The sequence below is a fragment of the Schistocerca piceifrons genome, chromosome 6, assembly GCF_021461385.2.
Source record: "Schistocerca piceifrons isolate TAMUIC-IGC-003096 chromosome 6, iqSchPice1.1, whole genome shotgun sequence".
In the NCBI taxonomy this organism is placed as follows: Eukaryota; Metazoa; Arthropoda; class Insecta; order Orthoptera; family Acrididae; genus Schistocerca; species Schistocerca piceifrons.
The window spans coordinates 115,334,840-115,352,118 of NC_060143.1; the positions used below are offsets into that span (position 1 = coordinate 115,334,840).

Below are 17,279 nucleotides of genomic sequence, written 5' to 3' on the forward strand. Positions count from 1 at the left end.
GGGCTGACGAGAATCCGCACGCAATTGTGCAATCACGTCATCAACACAGATTTTCTGTGAACGTTTGGGCAGGCATTGTTGGTGATGTCTTGATTGGGTCCCATGTTCTTCCACCTACGCTCAATGGAGAACGTTATCATGATTTCATACGGGATACTCTACCTGTGCTGCTAGAACATGTGCCTTTACAAGTACGACAACATGTGGTTCATGCACGATGGAGCTCCTGCACATTTCAGTCGAAGTGTTCGTACACTTCTCAGCAACAGATTCGGTGACCGATGGATTGGTAAAGGCGGACCAATTCCATGGTCTCCACACTCTCCTGACCTCAACCCTCTTGACTTACATTTATGGGGGCATTTGAAAGTTCTTGTCTACGCAACCCCGGTACCAAATGTAGAGACTCTTCGTGCTCGTATTGTGGATGGCTGTGATACAACACGCCATTCTCCAGGGCTGCATCAGCGCATCAGGGATTCCATGTGACGGAGGGTGGATGCATGTATCCTCACTAATGGAGGACATTTTGAACATTTCCTGTAACAAAGTGTTTGAAGTCACGCTGGTACGTTCTGTTGCTGTGTGTTTCCATTCCATGATTAATGTGATTTGAAGAGAAGTAATAAAATGAGCTCTAACATGGATAGTAAGCATTTCCGGACACATGTCCACATAACAAATTTTCTTTCTTTGTGTGTGAGGAATTTTTCCTGAAAGTTTGGCCGTACCTTTTTGTAACACCCTGTATAGTTAGACAATGCTAATATACTGCTTTTGAGATTTCAAAAATCACGATTTGGAAACACAGCTGTGTGTTACTTCTTTTCTTGAACATTACCAGTTTGGGCCAAACGAGCCATCCTCGACAATAAAAATGACGCGTCTTATCCTTTGCCCTGACGACATATTGCCTCATGGTAACTTTGTTACTTTTGTACATTTTGCAGTTTTGATACAGCACGAACAAGAGTGATTTTAATTCAAATGACCATGTTAGTAGCCATGATGTGTAATTAAAGTTTTTCTTAGTTCGACAATTTGGTAGTGCTTCAGTAACAAAGTGACCAACAACTACTGTGCCAAAACATGATTTTTAAAGGTATTTAAAGGCTGCAAATCAGAACCTCACACAAATATGATTTTTTGATTTTTGTGAAGTGTAGTTGTTTGGGATAATAGTTAAAAATGAAGTTGTGATTAAAAATGGGTTCTACTTTCTTAGTGTGGCTACAGTGAGCAGCAATCTTCTACTGTTTGCTGATGGATACAAGACAGCATACAGGAAAGTATCAGTGTTACGTGACTGTAGGAGGATACTGGATGACTTAGACAAAATTTCTATTTGAAGTTATGAATGGCAGCTTGCTCTAAATGCACAAAAATCTAAGTTAATTCAGATCAGTAGCTATGCATAACCTAGCAAACCCATGTAAAATGGTATGAGCACAAATGAACCCATAAGGATAGTAATAGGAAGGTCAATCGTCAGGTTCAGTTAACTGGGAGAACTTTACGAAAGTGTAGCTCTTCTGCAAAGGAGACCACATGCACAACTCCTGTGCAACTCATTACTGAATGTTTGGGATCCCCACTTGGTTGGATTAAAGGAAGACATCAAAGTAATTCAGAGACACATTGGTAGATTTGTTACCAGTAGTTTCAATCAACAAGCAAGTGTTGTGGAGATGCTTTGTGAAGTGAAATGAGAATATAAAACATTCTTTTCATGAAATATTATTGAGAAAATTAAGAGAAAAAGGATTTATAGCCGACTGTAGGATGATTCTACTGCTGCCAATGTGCACTTTGCATAAGTACCACAAAGCCAAGAGGAATTAGGGCTCATATGGAGGCGTACAGACAGTCCTCCTTCCCTTGCTCCATTTGTGAGTGGGACAGGAAAGGAAATGGCACCCTCTGCCATACACCATACAGTGGCTTGCAGAGTATGCATGTATGTATTAGTATGTATGTACATATAATAGAGGGAAACATTCCACGTGGGAAAAAAATATATAAAAAACAAAGATGCTTTAACTTACCAAACGAGAAAGTGCTGGTATGTTGGTAGACACAATAAAATGAAAAACACACAAATATTCAGGCTGTATGTGTTTGTGTGTTTTTTATTTTATTGTGTCTATCAACATACCAGCGCTTTCTCGTTTGGTAAGTTAAAGCATCTTTGTTTTTTATACATATGTATGTACATACATACATACCGATGTAGATGTAATGATATAACAGTCTTTCAATTCATATAACAAACATGTGTGAGATTTTTCATCTTACAATACACAGCAGAAGGAAACATACAATCTCTAAAGGGTGCTAAAATAGTAATGTAAGGTGAAAAATGGCAGGTTACAGAAAATGGAGAAAATTACAGAAAAACTATGAATTAAAATGGGGCACATCTGGTTCTGCTCTACAGAGCTTAGGGATAAGCACAAATGTTTCAGTTTAGGATGTAGTGTAAACTGCAAGAGGGTTCAAACCTCATTTTGTTCATAAAATTCAGGCCATCAAAAATGTGTGAGCATTTCAATCTACACATTGTAATATTTGAATTGATGATTTAATCTGACTATTAGGTGAAAGAGAAAGTTGCACAAACAGAAAAATTGTACATAACATGAAGAATAAAGGTCATTGTTGATTAAGTATCTTTATCTTACTTTTAGTCTTGATATGGACATCTTCAGAATATGTACAAGGATTTTTACAATATCAAAGTGACTCTCTCTGAAATACATGCTTACCTTTCCTCATCATCTTCAAAGAAAGCAAGGTGGCTGAATAACTGGCTGTGATCTTGTACAATTTGAACATAATCAGAGGCGTGGCTATCAAGAGTGTAATACTGTTTAGCTTCATTTAACCATTCCTGTGTTTTCAGGAAAACTTTCCTCGCATCATCAAATGTGAGAATGTATTTGTCAGTAATCTGATCTTCGTAACTATTCACTTCTAGTGATGAAAAAGCAAACAGTACATCACCTACAAAAACCAACCACATCACTATATTAAATTACCAAATAGCAATATAGACTATATGACACACACTGTTTTATGCAAATAATTAAGATAAAGAGGCCATAAAACAATGTAGGAGTGCAAATAATGAAATACATTAAAATAATTTGTATTTTGGATCTATTGCATTCCAGCAGAAATGAAAATCCTGTCTGAAATATCAGAATAGTGTCAGGATAGTCAAAACATTGGGAGCAACCAACACAATTTATTCGCTAATCCTCACTTACAAAACCAATCACAATATTTATTGCTGGCTTCTTTTGCAGTAAAGGTAACATGATAGCACAAAAATCAATTAAAAATACAAAAGAGAGTATGTGAAATACAATCATAATCAATTCAGGGTTGTCTTTTATTAGTAAATATGAACAAAGATATATTCACTCCCTACACATCACATGTGCCTTTCACAAATGGTCTTTCAAGAAATGCTATGTAGTAGCTTAAGAGATGGAAATCATTTAAAGAATTCTAAAAGTAGGACATAAAAAAAGACACAGTAGAGAAAAACAAGCACAGCAGAGTAGAAACATTGAATTGAGCTAAACTTTCCAGATAATCACAGGTCAGAAACGTACCAATATTGAGCTATATCTGTAAAATGATAGCCAAGTGAGTGGAACGGTGTGCATTTCAAAGAATCTCCGCCAGATAATATCTGTTATGCTAAGGAGTGCAGTTACTAATTAAATTATCTGAAGATAATGGTTTCAGTTGAATAGTCAAATGTTGGCAAACCTGAAATTCCTATCTGTGGCCAATTACATTTGACATGAATTTTCTGGGATGTTTTCCGAATAAAGCTTGACTATTAAATCAATCAATCAATCAATCAATCAGTACTACAATACCATTGACTTTTTAAGATGTTGCAGTAAGATGGTCAACATATGGTACACCAAAGCGCAATGTAAATTCTTTATTGAATTTCCATCACAGTCACATTTAATTATGCTGGTGACTAGTTTTGAACTACAAACATCGTTTTCACACCAGGCTATTTAAAACAGCACTGATGGTGCTTGGTTTCTTGATGGTCAATTTGCATATAGGTAATATACACATTATACATAGTCACATGGAATGTCAGACCAACTTCACAATGTAGATGTGTTCGCAAAGTGCAGTTTGTGTTGGAAATACATTAACTGCAGTGTTATTAATAATGAAATCAAAAGACCACATGTTATAAACTTATACAGAGAGTATGAATGAACTTTTATCCTAATAAGTACAGTACAGTAGTGTGTGTGAACTAAGGAGCTTAGTCAGATAAAACAGCAAGGCTAGACTCTCCCAAACCAGATAAACTTCTGTGCACTTATTGAGTGGCTGTCGTTTTATAGTCACTGCTTCACAATGGTGCATTTCTTATTTATGGTTATTGGGAAAATTCTGAAATTAGAAGTAAAAACATTAAACAGCCAAGACTATTGTAGCGCAGCATTTATTCTGATTACCGGCTTCAGTAAAACTCTGTTACATCTTTGTATGTTATCAATACACTTCAATGAAACTCAGCCATGCACACATTATACCTTATCACAGCATAAAAAGACATCACTAGAACATGAAAATTAGTACACTGGCACGTCAAGTATAAAATAATCATTACATAAAATGCCACGCATATTGCACCGACTATAAATGCAACTGTATGAGTATGAGCACGTACAGTCAGTGCAATATGCAGCATTTTATTTAATCATTGTTTTATACCTGACATGCTGATATACTATGGTTTTGATGTTCTTGAAATGTCGTTTTATGACACAACATGGTGCAATCTACACATGGGTGAGATTCACTGAAGTGTACTGCGTAAGATCTGAAGATGGCAACTTAGTTTACTGAAATTAATAATGAAAATAAATGCTGCACTATAATGATGGCTGTTTAAAGGTTTTATTTCTAATTTAATATTAATCTATATTGCCCACATAGTTGAAGAATGTCAAGCGTGTACAATACTGGAAAATTTTGCTTCAGCTGATGTCCCCAATACTGCTCTGAAATTATCGGAATGTTTTCCACCACTCTGAACTCCTCTACTATCCAATACAAAATTAATAAATATACCATTAATTTCAACATTACTGTGCACACTGGTTTCCATGGCATGTGAAAAATTGCAATAGTGTGAATAAAATCTGAAACAATTGGCAAAAAATGTGTGGAGAAAGTCGTACTTCATCTAACTATGACAGACACATCGGTGAGGCACTGAGGCTGTTTGTGTCATTGCACATAATAACCAAGTCAATGTTTGAGGCTGGAAAAGCATTTGTTGCTTTTAGAGTGACTGAAGGGAGATACTGTAATAGCCAACTTGATCTAATGGCATTTGTAAGACGACCAACCTGATTTTCGTCACCTCTTCTCTGCCTTTTTTGATGGCACTCCAGTCTGTAGCTGTGAAACTGAAAATCTTTATGAATACTGTATAGCATTTTCTTAATAATGTGTACAACACCACAATTTTGGTTTCATTTTCTGATACATTTATTATCTTTGTTGTCCTATTGTTGAGGTGATGACCAGGTTTTTTTTTTTTACTTTGTAAGACAAACAGCAGATAAGCCAGGTTAGCTTTCAAAAGCAACCACAAGTCAAATGGCAGAATTCATCAGACAAATTAAATTCAAATTACTATACAATCAAAGCCCTTGTGAAGGTCACAGAATATGCTAGTGGGATAGGTTTACTGTTTACCTCTATTAGGATGTTCTTCATGAGGTACTGTATAGCTTCCACAGTAGAGTTCTTCAAAAAACACCATCTTAGCCAGAACTGCTACTTTTCAGTGCTACGATGATTTATGTAAATTCCTCTGGCATAGTTCTTTTCAGATTAATGGATGCTGGTGATGTAAACTCTGTATGCTGGAGTAAATCTAATATATGAACATTTGGTTGTTAATAAACAGATGCAACATCTGCTTTCCGTGAGAGGAAATAATTACCAAACTTGGTGGCCAATGATTCAGTGTGTCATTATATCATTCTGCCATGACAACTATCTGGGGCTTCAATTTCATTCCCACAATTACTTTTGTTTGTTACTTGTTTAATGACATTCCAAACCACTTTTATTTTGTCCATGGAGTGTTTTGTGTGTGTGTGTGTGTGTGTGTGTGTGTGTGTGTGTGTGTGTGTGTGTGTGTGTGTGTGCGCGCGCGCGCAGCAAGTTGTCCTCTTATTTTGGCAACAGACTGCACAATTTAACCAAGCTTGACATGAATGCAATGCAACCACGCACACAAAACTCATCTCTCCACCACTCTCTAAGGACAGAACATTCTGAATGATAGTGCCAACAACTTGTACACTGGAGTGCAGATCACTGGCAGACAGTTATTTTCATTGCTACACGTCACTTACCTTCCACATTTCAGCTTGATGAGAAACCAGAACATATCATCCAGTAGTGTGCAACAAAGAAGTACTTTTGAACTAAGCATAATCTGAGTGTTGTACAGTACACCAAAGAAATGCAATTGTACACATCTCCAGAGACAACATCCATTATGTTTATTACCAAAGATTGTGAATTCTACACCACACTTGTCTGCCCCCTTCTTTAGTATTGCTCTGTGGTGTTGGATGTGATCACACAGGGCTTATCTTATGGGTTAATATCTTAAACAGTACAAATTCAGTGCATCAAGTGGCAAACTAGATCTTTAGACCGAAAACCCGTAATGCAGAATTGAGTGCTGTTAGGAGGCCTGTATCTTCTTTCAGCACTCCTCCTCAGCTCTTGGAGCACCTTTGCAAGAGTGACATTCGCTCTCTATGTTCATAGACATCACCATTAACAGCAGCAGTCTTCACTAAACGTGAGTGACAATCACATTCCACACTGGTGTTACGTAACGGATAGATGGATTTTGTACATTTCAAAGACATTCTACCAGATAATGTAAATTCTTTGCTTGATAAACTCCATCTCCAACCTACACAATCCAACATTCAACGTGTGGCACAGGGTACATCTGGTAGCAATAAGATTTAGTTTGTTTAATGTTCCAATTGGAAAGAGATGCATGGTAAGGATTGGTTGGTTGGTTGGTGGGGGGTGAAAGGGACCAGACTGTGATGGTCATCGGTCCCTTTTTCCAAAAAACTAAAATCACCCACAGAGAATAAAAAACGAACAACAGAAAAGACGGCAGACGACAAAGGACAAGAGAGACTCTGACAGAGATCAGACAAAACAAATTAAAATCACACAGAGTGTGACGGTGGTTGGCCGACCATACAGAAAAAAAGGAAAAGCCAACCACCGAGAAACATATTAAAAACTCAGTCTGAAACCGTAGGCCAAAGGCCAGAATCAACACAAAGGAACATAACAAACACTCAGATTATATGATAAAAGCCCCCTGCCTGAATAAAATGCAAAACTAAGCCTGCCATAGCAGTGTCATCAGTTGAAAAGGCAGGGAGCGTATCAGGCAGTGCAAATGTCTGCCTGACCACAGCTAAACGGGTGCAGGCCAACAAAACGTGGGCCACTGTCAAAGCCGCCCCGCAGCAACATAGAGTAGGGTCCTCCCAACGCAGTAAATAACTCTGCGTCAGCCGGGAGTGGTCAATGCGGAGCCGACAAAGGACAACTGAGTCTCTGCGATTGGCTCGCATGGATGACCGCCACACAGTCGTCATCTCCTTGATAGCATGGAGTTTATTGGGTGCGGTCAGATTGCGCCATTCAGCGTCCCATAGCACAAAAACTTTGCAGCGTAAGAAGGCTCGCAAATCAGTCTCTGGGGGGCCAACGTCCAGAGATGGCTTACTGGTGGCCTCTTTCGCTAGGCGGTCAGCATTTTCATTGCTGGGTATGCCAACATGGGCGGGGGTCCATACAAAGACCACAGAGTGGCCGCAACGGGCAAGAGTATGCAGGGACTCCTGGATAGCCATCACCAGACGAGAACGAGGGAACACTGGTCGAGAGCTCGTAATCCACTCAGGGAATCTCTACAGATAACGAAGGACCCACCTGAGCAGGAGCGGATACACTCTAGGGCACGAAAGATAGCGACCAGCTCAGCAGTGCAAATGCTGCAGCTAGCTGGCAAGGAACGTTGTTCGTAGTGGTCCCCTAAAGTTAGAGCATAACCAACATGACCAGCAACCATTGAACCGTCAGCATAAACAACGCCAGAGCCCTGACATGTGGCTAGGATGGAATAAAAGCAGCGGCAGAAGGCCTCTGGAGGGACTGAGTCCTTCGGGCACTGTGCCAATTCGAGCCGAAGGCAAAGGCGGTGCACACACCACAGGGGTGTGCGCAGAGGGGCCCGGAAAGGAGTCAGATGAGGGAAAACCCCAAGCCCGGAGAGGAGCTCTCTGATGCGGACCGCAATCATAGAACCCACCCGGGGCCGACGATCTGGGAGACAGACGACCGACAGCGGGAACAGAAGACGATAATTTGGATGCCTGGGCAAGCTACAAACATGGGCAGCATACGCGGCCAGTAAATGTTGGCGCCGTAACCGCAGTGGAGGGACACCTGCCTCCACAAGTATGCTGTCCACAGGGCTGGTCCAGAAGGCACCAGTAGCAAGTCGTATACTGCTGTGTAGGAGTGGGTCAAGCACCTGCAATGCAGATAGGGATGCTGAGCCATAAGCCAGGCTCCCATAATCCATATGGGACTGGATTAATGCCTGGTAGAGCCGTAAGAGGGTAGAGCGGTTGGCGCCCCAGCTGGTGTGGCTCAAGCATCGCAGAGCATTTAGATGTCGCCAACACATCTATTTAAGCTGCAGAATACGAGGCATAAAAAACCACACCCAAAAACCTATGTGACTCCACCACAGCAAGAAGTTCGCCATCAAGGTAAAGCCGCGGCTCCAGATGAACAGCGCGTCGCTGGCAGAAATGCAGAACGCAGGTCTTGGCTGCCGAAAACTGAAAGCCATGCACTACAGCCCAAGACTGCGCCTTGCGGATAGCGCCCTGCAGCTGACGTTCAGCAGCTGCAATGCCAGTAGAGCTATAGTAAAGGTAGAAGTCGTCAGCATACAAGGACGCCGAGACAGACATTCCCCACAGCCGCAGCGAGCCCGTTAATTGCTATTAAAAACAGGCAGACACTTAAAAACAGATCCCTGTAGCACCCCGTTCTCCTGAACTTGGGAGGAACTAAGAGAGGCCGCAACTTGCACACAGAAGGTATGATGCGCCAGAAAATTGCGTATGAAAATCGTCAGCGGACCCCGAAGACCCCAATCATGAAGTGTAGAGAGGATGTGATGGCGCCAAGTAGTATCATACGCCCTCCGCATGTCGAAAAAGACAGCGACCAGGTGCTGACGGCGGGCAAAGGCCGTACGGATGGCTGACTCCAGGCTCACCAGATTGTCAGCAGCGGAGAGGCCTTTACGGAACCCACCCTGAGACGGAGCCAGGAGGCCCCGTGACTCGAGTACCCAACTCAATCGCCGGCTCACCATCCGTTCGAGCAACTTGCAAAGAACGTTGGTGTGGCTAATGGGGCGGTAGCTGTCCACCTCCAAAGGGTTCTTGCCAGGTTTCAAAACGGGGGTAACAATGCTTTCCCGCCATTGCGACAGAAACTCACCCTCGACCCAGAGACGGTTGTAAAGGTCGAGGAGCCATCGCTGGCAGTCCACTGAAAGGTGTTTCAGCATCTAACAGTGGATGCGATCTGGCCCAGGAGCGGTATCAGGGCAAGCGGTGAGGGCACTGTGAAATTCCCACTCACTGAATGGAACTTTGTAGGATTCAGGATGGTGGGTGCGAAATGAAAGACTCCGACGTTCCATCCGCTCTTTAATGGAGCGGAAGGCCAGTGGGTAATTTGAAGAAGCAGAACTTAGAGCAAAATGCTCTGCCAAGCGGGTGGCAATTACGTTGTACTCAGTACAAACTGCTCCATTCGGTGAGAGTGCAGGGATGCTGACAGGGGTCCGATAGCCATAGAGGCGTCGAATCTTGGCCCAGACCTGCGATGGAGTGACATGGAGGCCAATGGTGGACACATACCGCTCCCAGCACTCCTGCTTGCGTTGGTGGATAAGGCGGCGGGCTCGCGCACGCAGCCGTTTGAAGTCGATGAGGTGTTCTATGGAGGGATGTCACTTGTTATGCTGGAGCGCCCGCTGGCGATCTTTAATCACTTCAGCGATGTTAGGTGACCACCAAGGCACAGTCCTCCACCGAGGGGACCCAGAAGAACGGGGAATGGCAGATTCTGCGGCAGTAACGATGCTGGTGGTGACTGAGTGAACCACCGTATCACTGGCTTCATGAGAAACAGGGTCAATAGTGACAGTGGAGGAAAACAAGTCCCAGTCAGCCTTATTCATAGCCTATCTGCAAGGGTGCCCAGAAGAGTGACGCTGTGGCAGTGACAGAAAGATCGGAAAGTGGTCACTACCACACAGGTCATCATGCACACTCCATTGGACAGAAGGTAAGAGGCTAGGGCTGCAGATCGAAAGGTCAATGGCGGAGTATGTGCCATGCGCCACACTGAAATGTGTGAAGGCACCATCGTTTAAAAGAGAGAGGTCGAGCTGTGCCAATACATTCTCAACGATGGCACCTCAACCTGTTGCCACTGACCCACACCACAGAGGGTTATGGGCGTTGAAGTCGCCCAGTAACAAGAAAGGTGGCGGCAATTGGGCGATCAACGCAGCCAGGACAGGCTGTGGGACATCACCATCCGGTGGAAGATACAGACTGCAGACAGTAACAGCCTGTGGCGTCCACACCCGAACAGCGACAGCCTCTAAAGGTGTTTGTAGAGGGAGACTCGCTGTGAAGAGAGTGAAGGACATAAGATGCAGACGCCACCAGACACCCTTTCATAAGCTGCCCGGTTCTTATAACAACCCAATAGCCATGGAGGGCGGGGGTTCGCATCGCTGGAAACCAAGTTTCCTGAAGGGCAATGCACAAGAAAGGGTGAAGGCTGATAAGTTGTCGGAGCTCAGCTAGATGATGGAAGAAACTGCTGCAGTTCCACTGGAGGATGATATTGTCCATGACTCAGAAAGGCGTGAAGGGACTGGGAAGGCAGATTATGCTGCTGGGTCACCTGCTGCCTCCGATTGAGCACCTGTGCCAGTGCTATCCATGGTGTCTGAGGGACCGGTGAGATTGAGGTCCTCAGCGGACGCCAGAATCTCCACCTCGTCCTCAGACGCAGAGCTGGAAGGCTGTGGTGGGGTGGGTGCCACCGTGAGTTCCTTAGGCTTAGAGCTCTTCTTCTTGGATTTCTCACACTGCTCCTTGGGTTTCACTAGCTGGGAGGGCTTCACCAATTCAGTCTCCGGGACAGAGGAGGATCGCGAAGCCCTACGACCAGCTGATTGTGGGCACTTACACCACTGTCGGTCGTCAGCCTTTCCGCTTGTGGAAACCTGGGATGGGAGGTACCCAAGGGTCCCCTTGCCAGTGTGAGAAGCCGAAGAAGTTGGACACTTCTCCGGCTTAGAAGCGGGGACAGATGTCCTCGATGTGTGGGGGGGTGTTGCTCCCGAGGTAGTAGGTGGCACAGGAGCAACAGGGGGGATAATGCCCCCCATGGGCAAGGGGGCATGTGGAGTTGTACGGCTCTGTGATTGGGCTGGAATATGCTGAACTGATGGGCCTAACACAGTTGTCGTTGCAGCGGCACAGGAGGAAGTCATTCATACCGGATGTAATCGTTCATATTTCCGCTTGGCCTCAGTATAGGTCAGTCGGTCCAGGGTCTTATATTCCATGCTTTTGCGCTCTTTCTGTAAGATCCTGCAGTCTGGGGAGCAAGGTGAATGGTGCTCTCCGCAGTTGACACAGATGGGAGGCGGGGCACATGGAGTATCGGGATGTGATGGGCGTCCGCAATCTCGACATGTGAGGCTGGAAGTGCAGAGGGAAGACATGTGGCCAAACTTCCAGCACTTAAAGCACCGCATCGAGAGAGGGATATAGGGCTTGACGTCACATCGGTAGACCATCACCTTGACCTTCTCCAGTAATGTATCACCCTCAAAGGCCAAGATGAAGGCACCGGTTGCTACCTGATTGTCCCTGGGACCCCGATGAACGCGCTGGATGAAATGGACACCTCGACGCTCTAAGTTGGCGCACAGCTCATCATCAGATTGCAAAAGTAGGTCCCTATGGAAAATAATACCCTGGACCATATTTACACTCTTATGTGGTGTGATGGTAACATTAACATCCCACAACTCGTCACAAGCAAGTAACCTGCGTGACTGGGCAGACGATGCCGTTTTTATCAAAACTGACCCAGAGCACATTTTGGACAAGCCCTCCACCTCCCCAAACTTGTCCTCTAAATGCTCTACAAAGAACTGAGGCTCCACGGATACAAAGGATTCCCCATCAGCTCTGGTACAGACGAGATACCTGGGCAAATACATCTCACCTCCGTTCATTGCCTTTCGTTCCTCCCATGGTGTGGCCAGGTAGGGGAACGATTTGGGGTCGTAGACATTAGCTTTAAAATGAGCCCTCTAACGCTTAAGAGACTGCTGGTGGCTGACTACCAGCAATAGAAGATGTGCCACACTTCATTGCGTGTCATCCACCCTGATGTCACCAACTCCAACCAAGGGCCCTCCCCACGGGCGCCACCCAGCCACAGCAAGGGCCACCTGGCAGGATGGCCATTACCGGGAGTCCTGATGCCCCAGGGAGATGGGCATCTACTCCTTGGCATACATGGGGAGTAAACAGCGCAGGCATCAGCAGAGCGATCCCTGTGTTGTCAGGGGGCTACAACCAACAGGGTACATGGCGGCCCAACCACAATGGACTGGCTACTGTGCTGGATATTAGGTGCAATAAAGTCCATGGTCGTTGCCTCCGCAAAAAGCAACACTGCACAGTGCATAATGGAAATTGCACCCAGGAATGCATCCTCGCCCAAGAGATGGAGAATGAGCGGGACGGCAATGCGACGACGGTAAAGCTGGCTAGAGGTCTCAATGCACGATGGACAAAACGCACCATGTAAGGTGCCCTTCCCCAATTGGCTTGCTCTTCGGAAGAATTTAGAAAGATGGAGGTCAAACCCGAGAGGGGACCATCACATAAGGCCGAAACGTTTGAGACTCCTTTTAGTCGCCTCTTAAGACAGGCAGGAATACCGCGGGCCTAATCTTACCCCCGAACCCGCAGGGGGGGGGGGGGGGGGGGGGGGGGGGATGGTAAGGATTAATGTGGATAAGCCACCATATCTAATGCAATTCCTTTGACTTTCCCATCACTTGGCACCATGTACTTGGAAGAAAGTAATATGTTGCCTGACTTGTAAGAACAAATGCTCTCAGAATTTGAGCAGTAAACTTCCCTGTGATACGTAACACTTCCGTGGCGTCTGCCACTGGACGTCGTTGAGAATCTGTGATTCTCTTCATGTTTATTGAAGAAATTCTTGATGAAACATGCCACTCCTCTTTGGATCTTCTTTACCTCCTCAATTAATGAAGTGTTCTACAATGATAAGCAATACTAAAAAAATGTCAAACGAGTGTTTTGTAAGTTCTCTCCTTCAAGGTTGATATATATGTGAAGACTGAATGACAAATGAAAATTTGTACCATTTTCATTCGTCATTTCAGTCAGCATATCTACACCATAGACGTAAACTTCACATTGGAATATCAGCAACATTAGGAAAAGGATAGATTGCTAATAACTGTAAAGGTGACCTGTTGAGTCACAGACAGACATAATGAAAAGTCTGTCACACATTATAGCTTTTGGCCATAGTCTTTTTCAGTGAAGAAAACCCCCACACACCTCCTGTGCACGTGACTGTAGCACAGACTTTGGGCGAAAATTATAATGTGTAACAGTCTTTTCGTTGCCTTTTCTGCATCTCAAAGGGTTATCTTTACAGCAAGCAGCACTCTACACTTTCTCTAACATTATTAATACATTACAAATGATTGAAACTTGGAAAGGCCTCCGAACAATATAGTTTCATTCTTTCAGGATTGTATTGTTTTTCCTTAGGATTCTTCCAATGAATTTCAGCCTGGCACCAGGTTTACCTACAGCTAGTTTTACATAGCCATTCAATTTTAAGTCATTCTGGAGAATTTCTCCCAGATATTTTACAGTAATTACTGTTTCCAGATATTCACGGTCAACGGTATAATCAAATAATAACTAGGCTTTTTCAACTATTTACCGCAAATCAGAGTTATTTATTTATTGAAGTCAACACCCATTTCCTGCACTTAGAGTAGATATTCTGCAACACTTCATAAAATTACTAGAATTTTTCTGGCATTGTAATTTTCCTATGTATGTGATGCATTCAAAATTAAACAAGTCTGGGGACGTAAAATTAAAACTGATGACAGATCATAGTGTGATTGCCTACGGAAGAAGATGAGGTCCCTATAAGAATACTGATGCCCCAGACTTGTCACTAGAGGGACAAGGGCACTGGAGGAGGAGGAGGTTAGTGTTTAACGTCCCGTCGACAACGAGATCATTAGAGACGGAGCGCAAGCTCGGGTTAGGGAAGGATGGGGAAGGAAATCGGCCGTGCCCTTTCAAAGGAACCATCCTGGCATTTGCCTGAAACGATTTAGGGAAATCACGGAAAATCTAAATCAGGATGGCTGGAGACGGGATTGAACCGTCGTCCTCCCGAATACGAGTCCAGTGTGCTAACCACTGCGCCACCTCGCTCGGTGGACAAGGGCACGTACACACTTGATGATAGAGTGAGCATGTGCACGTGTTGACCATCCACTGCACTCAGCCATGCTGAAAACGGAAGCTTGAAAAGAAGAGCAAAATGGTGTAATACGTTACCTGTCAGTGGAAGGACTGTAGGGAATGGAAATTCATCAAAAAACAGGACAACTGTACAAACAGCACTGCATGTCCATTGCAAAGATCAAGGCGTGTCACAAGCAATTCAAGGAAGGATTGATGGATGGATGTTTGCCGATACCATTGTCCAGTGGGTGGATGTCCTCACTACTGAAGGTAGGTGAATTATGGTGGGAGCCATTGCCTCACAGGTTGGTATGAGCACCAGCAACGCAACACACATGCAGTGCTCTCTCTGTACACTTGTGTCATTCCTCCAATCACTTTCCATTCCCCAAACTCTTCCTGCTGTAAGGAAACAGTACTACACCATTTTGATCTTCTTTGCAAGCCTCCACTCCTTTGTTTTCAGCACTAATGAATGTAGTGAATGGTTGACACATGTACATGCTTGCTCTGTCACAAGGGGGTTTGTGCTTCTGTCCCACTAACGGTGAGCTTGGAGCCTCATCACTCTTAGACTACGTTCAGATGTATAGCGTGTTGACTCTACTAACGTGCAATTGAATTTCAAGGCAGTTCAGATGGTGATCGATGGAGCACATTAGTTGCTGAAGTTATTCTCTTGCAGACTGTTTTGGTGTAGCCCAGAATATGGACTTGGAGGAAGCTATAATTGTGTGGTTGTATTGTAAGAAAATGTGGAAATTCACACACTGGGCATATTAAATTTTAAATGACAGGCTCTGTGTGACATTATGTATTACCTTGGCCCCACAACTGATGGACAATGAATCTAAATTTTTAATTACTTCAGAATGTTTATAAAATCATTTGACGACTTGCTCCCTCTCATCTAAGATGATATTAAAGCAGACCAGAAGTCCATCAGATATCGCATTTCATGAAAAGGAAGACTTGTAAGTATTTTACAGTAAGTATTCATTTAGTTTTATCGGTGTTAAGATTCAACAATTTAACAATCAGAAAACAAATGACATTGTGAACCATCAATGGAGACAACTGATGAAGTTGTCCTTGGTGCTAAATGCTCCCATGTGTTATATAAGCACAATTAAAAAAACTGTTGTGCAGGCAAATTGTTTTCATGTGAATACTCTGATGTTGATGGACAGGTGATGTCATTGTGCATGCTTTGGTGCTGTGTCATTATATTGTATGTATCTATCTTACAAAGGAAACTCCCCATTGCACACCCTTCAGATTTAATGGTAAGATGGCCCAATGGACAGCCCATCAAAAACTGAACACAGATCAAGCATAAAAACAGAAAGAAAGTGTACTGAACTATGAAAAGAAGCAAAATAAAAAGTGTGATTAGTCCAAGCTAACAAGTACAATATGGAAAGGAGATGAACAGTCACAACATCATGGTTAAGTGGCCACCATATTTGACTGTGATAAGGACAATCCTTGTTCAAAACTGCCTCATGCCATTTATTTATTTTTATTTTTTTTTCACAACATTATGTACTGTCTATCCAGTCCTGTAGTCTTGGCAGTTGTCATACTGTATACTGGTTATGGAATATGAGTCATGTGGGAAGAATACGTTACAGTCACAAGTAAATGTGATGAATAGTGACAGCAGGTGAGGTTCCACATAGATGTCTCACAGAAATGAAAACAACAAATAAATGGATGTGAACTTCGTTACAACAAAGGAATTCAAGAGTAAAAACTTACAAAACAGAACGTAACTTCAAAAATGTTAAAATCATATGTTTTCACAGGGAAACTGTGTGTTTGTGAAACTACTGCATTCACTTATTGCATCTTACATGACAAACTATTATGTTTTCATCATTTCCTTGGGAGTATCACATTCACATGAACACCTAAATTGGGCAAAGAGACATATCTCATTCAATTACCAGGCGTACAAATTAGGTGCGTCGATAATAGATTCCTGTCATATGACACACATACCGCCACTGATGCCACTTATGACACACCCGATGCGTTTTCCAGTGGAGGATTCGGCTGACTTGTCACCTTGTCATCAAGCGTTTGTGATTCCCATTGGAAAGTCACTTCCTTTCCACTGCTAATAGAGTAGTTGTGCAGAATCAACTGTGATTATAGGTTACACCTCGCTGTTGCAAATGAACATTACACTATGACACAAGCACAAATTTGAATACAGTGAACAGCGGGAAAAAAAGTTGCGGGAAAAAAAGTTGCCGAAAAAAAAAGTTGGCTCAAGAGAGATTTGAACACGGTTTGGCCGTGTGGCAGTCGAACACTGTGACCACTTATCCACGACACCGTTGCTCTTTTAGCTTGCCCTACCTTGCACTTTATGTTTCTACTGTGCCCCCCACCTTTTTTTTACAGTTCAGTACACCACCTTCCTGTTTTCGTGGTTGATCTGTGTTCAGTTTTTGATGAGCTGTCCACTGGGTCCTCTTACCACTAAATCTGATGGGG

The 17,279-nt window shown here is 43.5% G+C and overlaps 1 protein-coding gene across 1 annotated transcript in view; it reads right to left on the reverse strand.

Annotated features, from left to right (window-relative positions):
* Positions 1-17,279, reverse strand: part of LOC124802875 (KIF-binding protein) — a 97,245-nt gene that overhangs the window by 62,267 nt on the left and 17,699 nt on the right. The window contains exon 3 of the mRNA XM_047263920.1: positions 2,766-3,003. Within this exon, the coding sequence (XP_047119876.1) occupies positions 2,766-3,003 (238 nt within the window). The remainder of the gene's footprint in view (positions 1-2,765; positions 3,004-17,279) is intronic.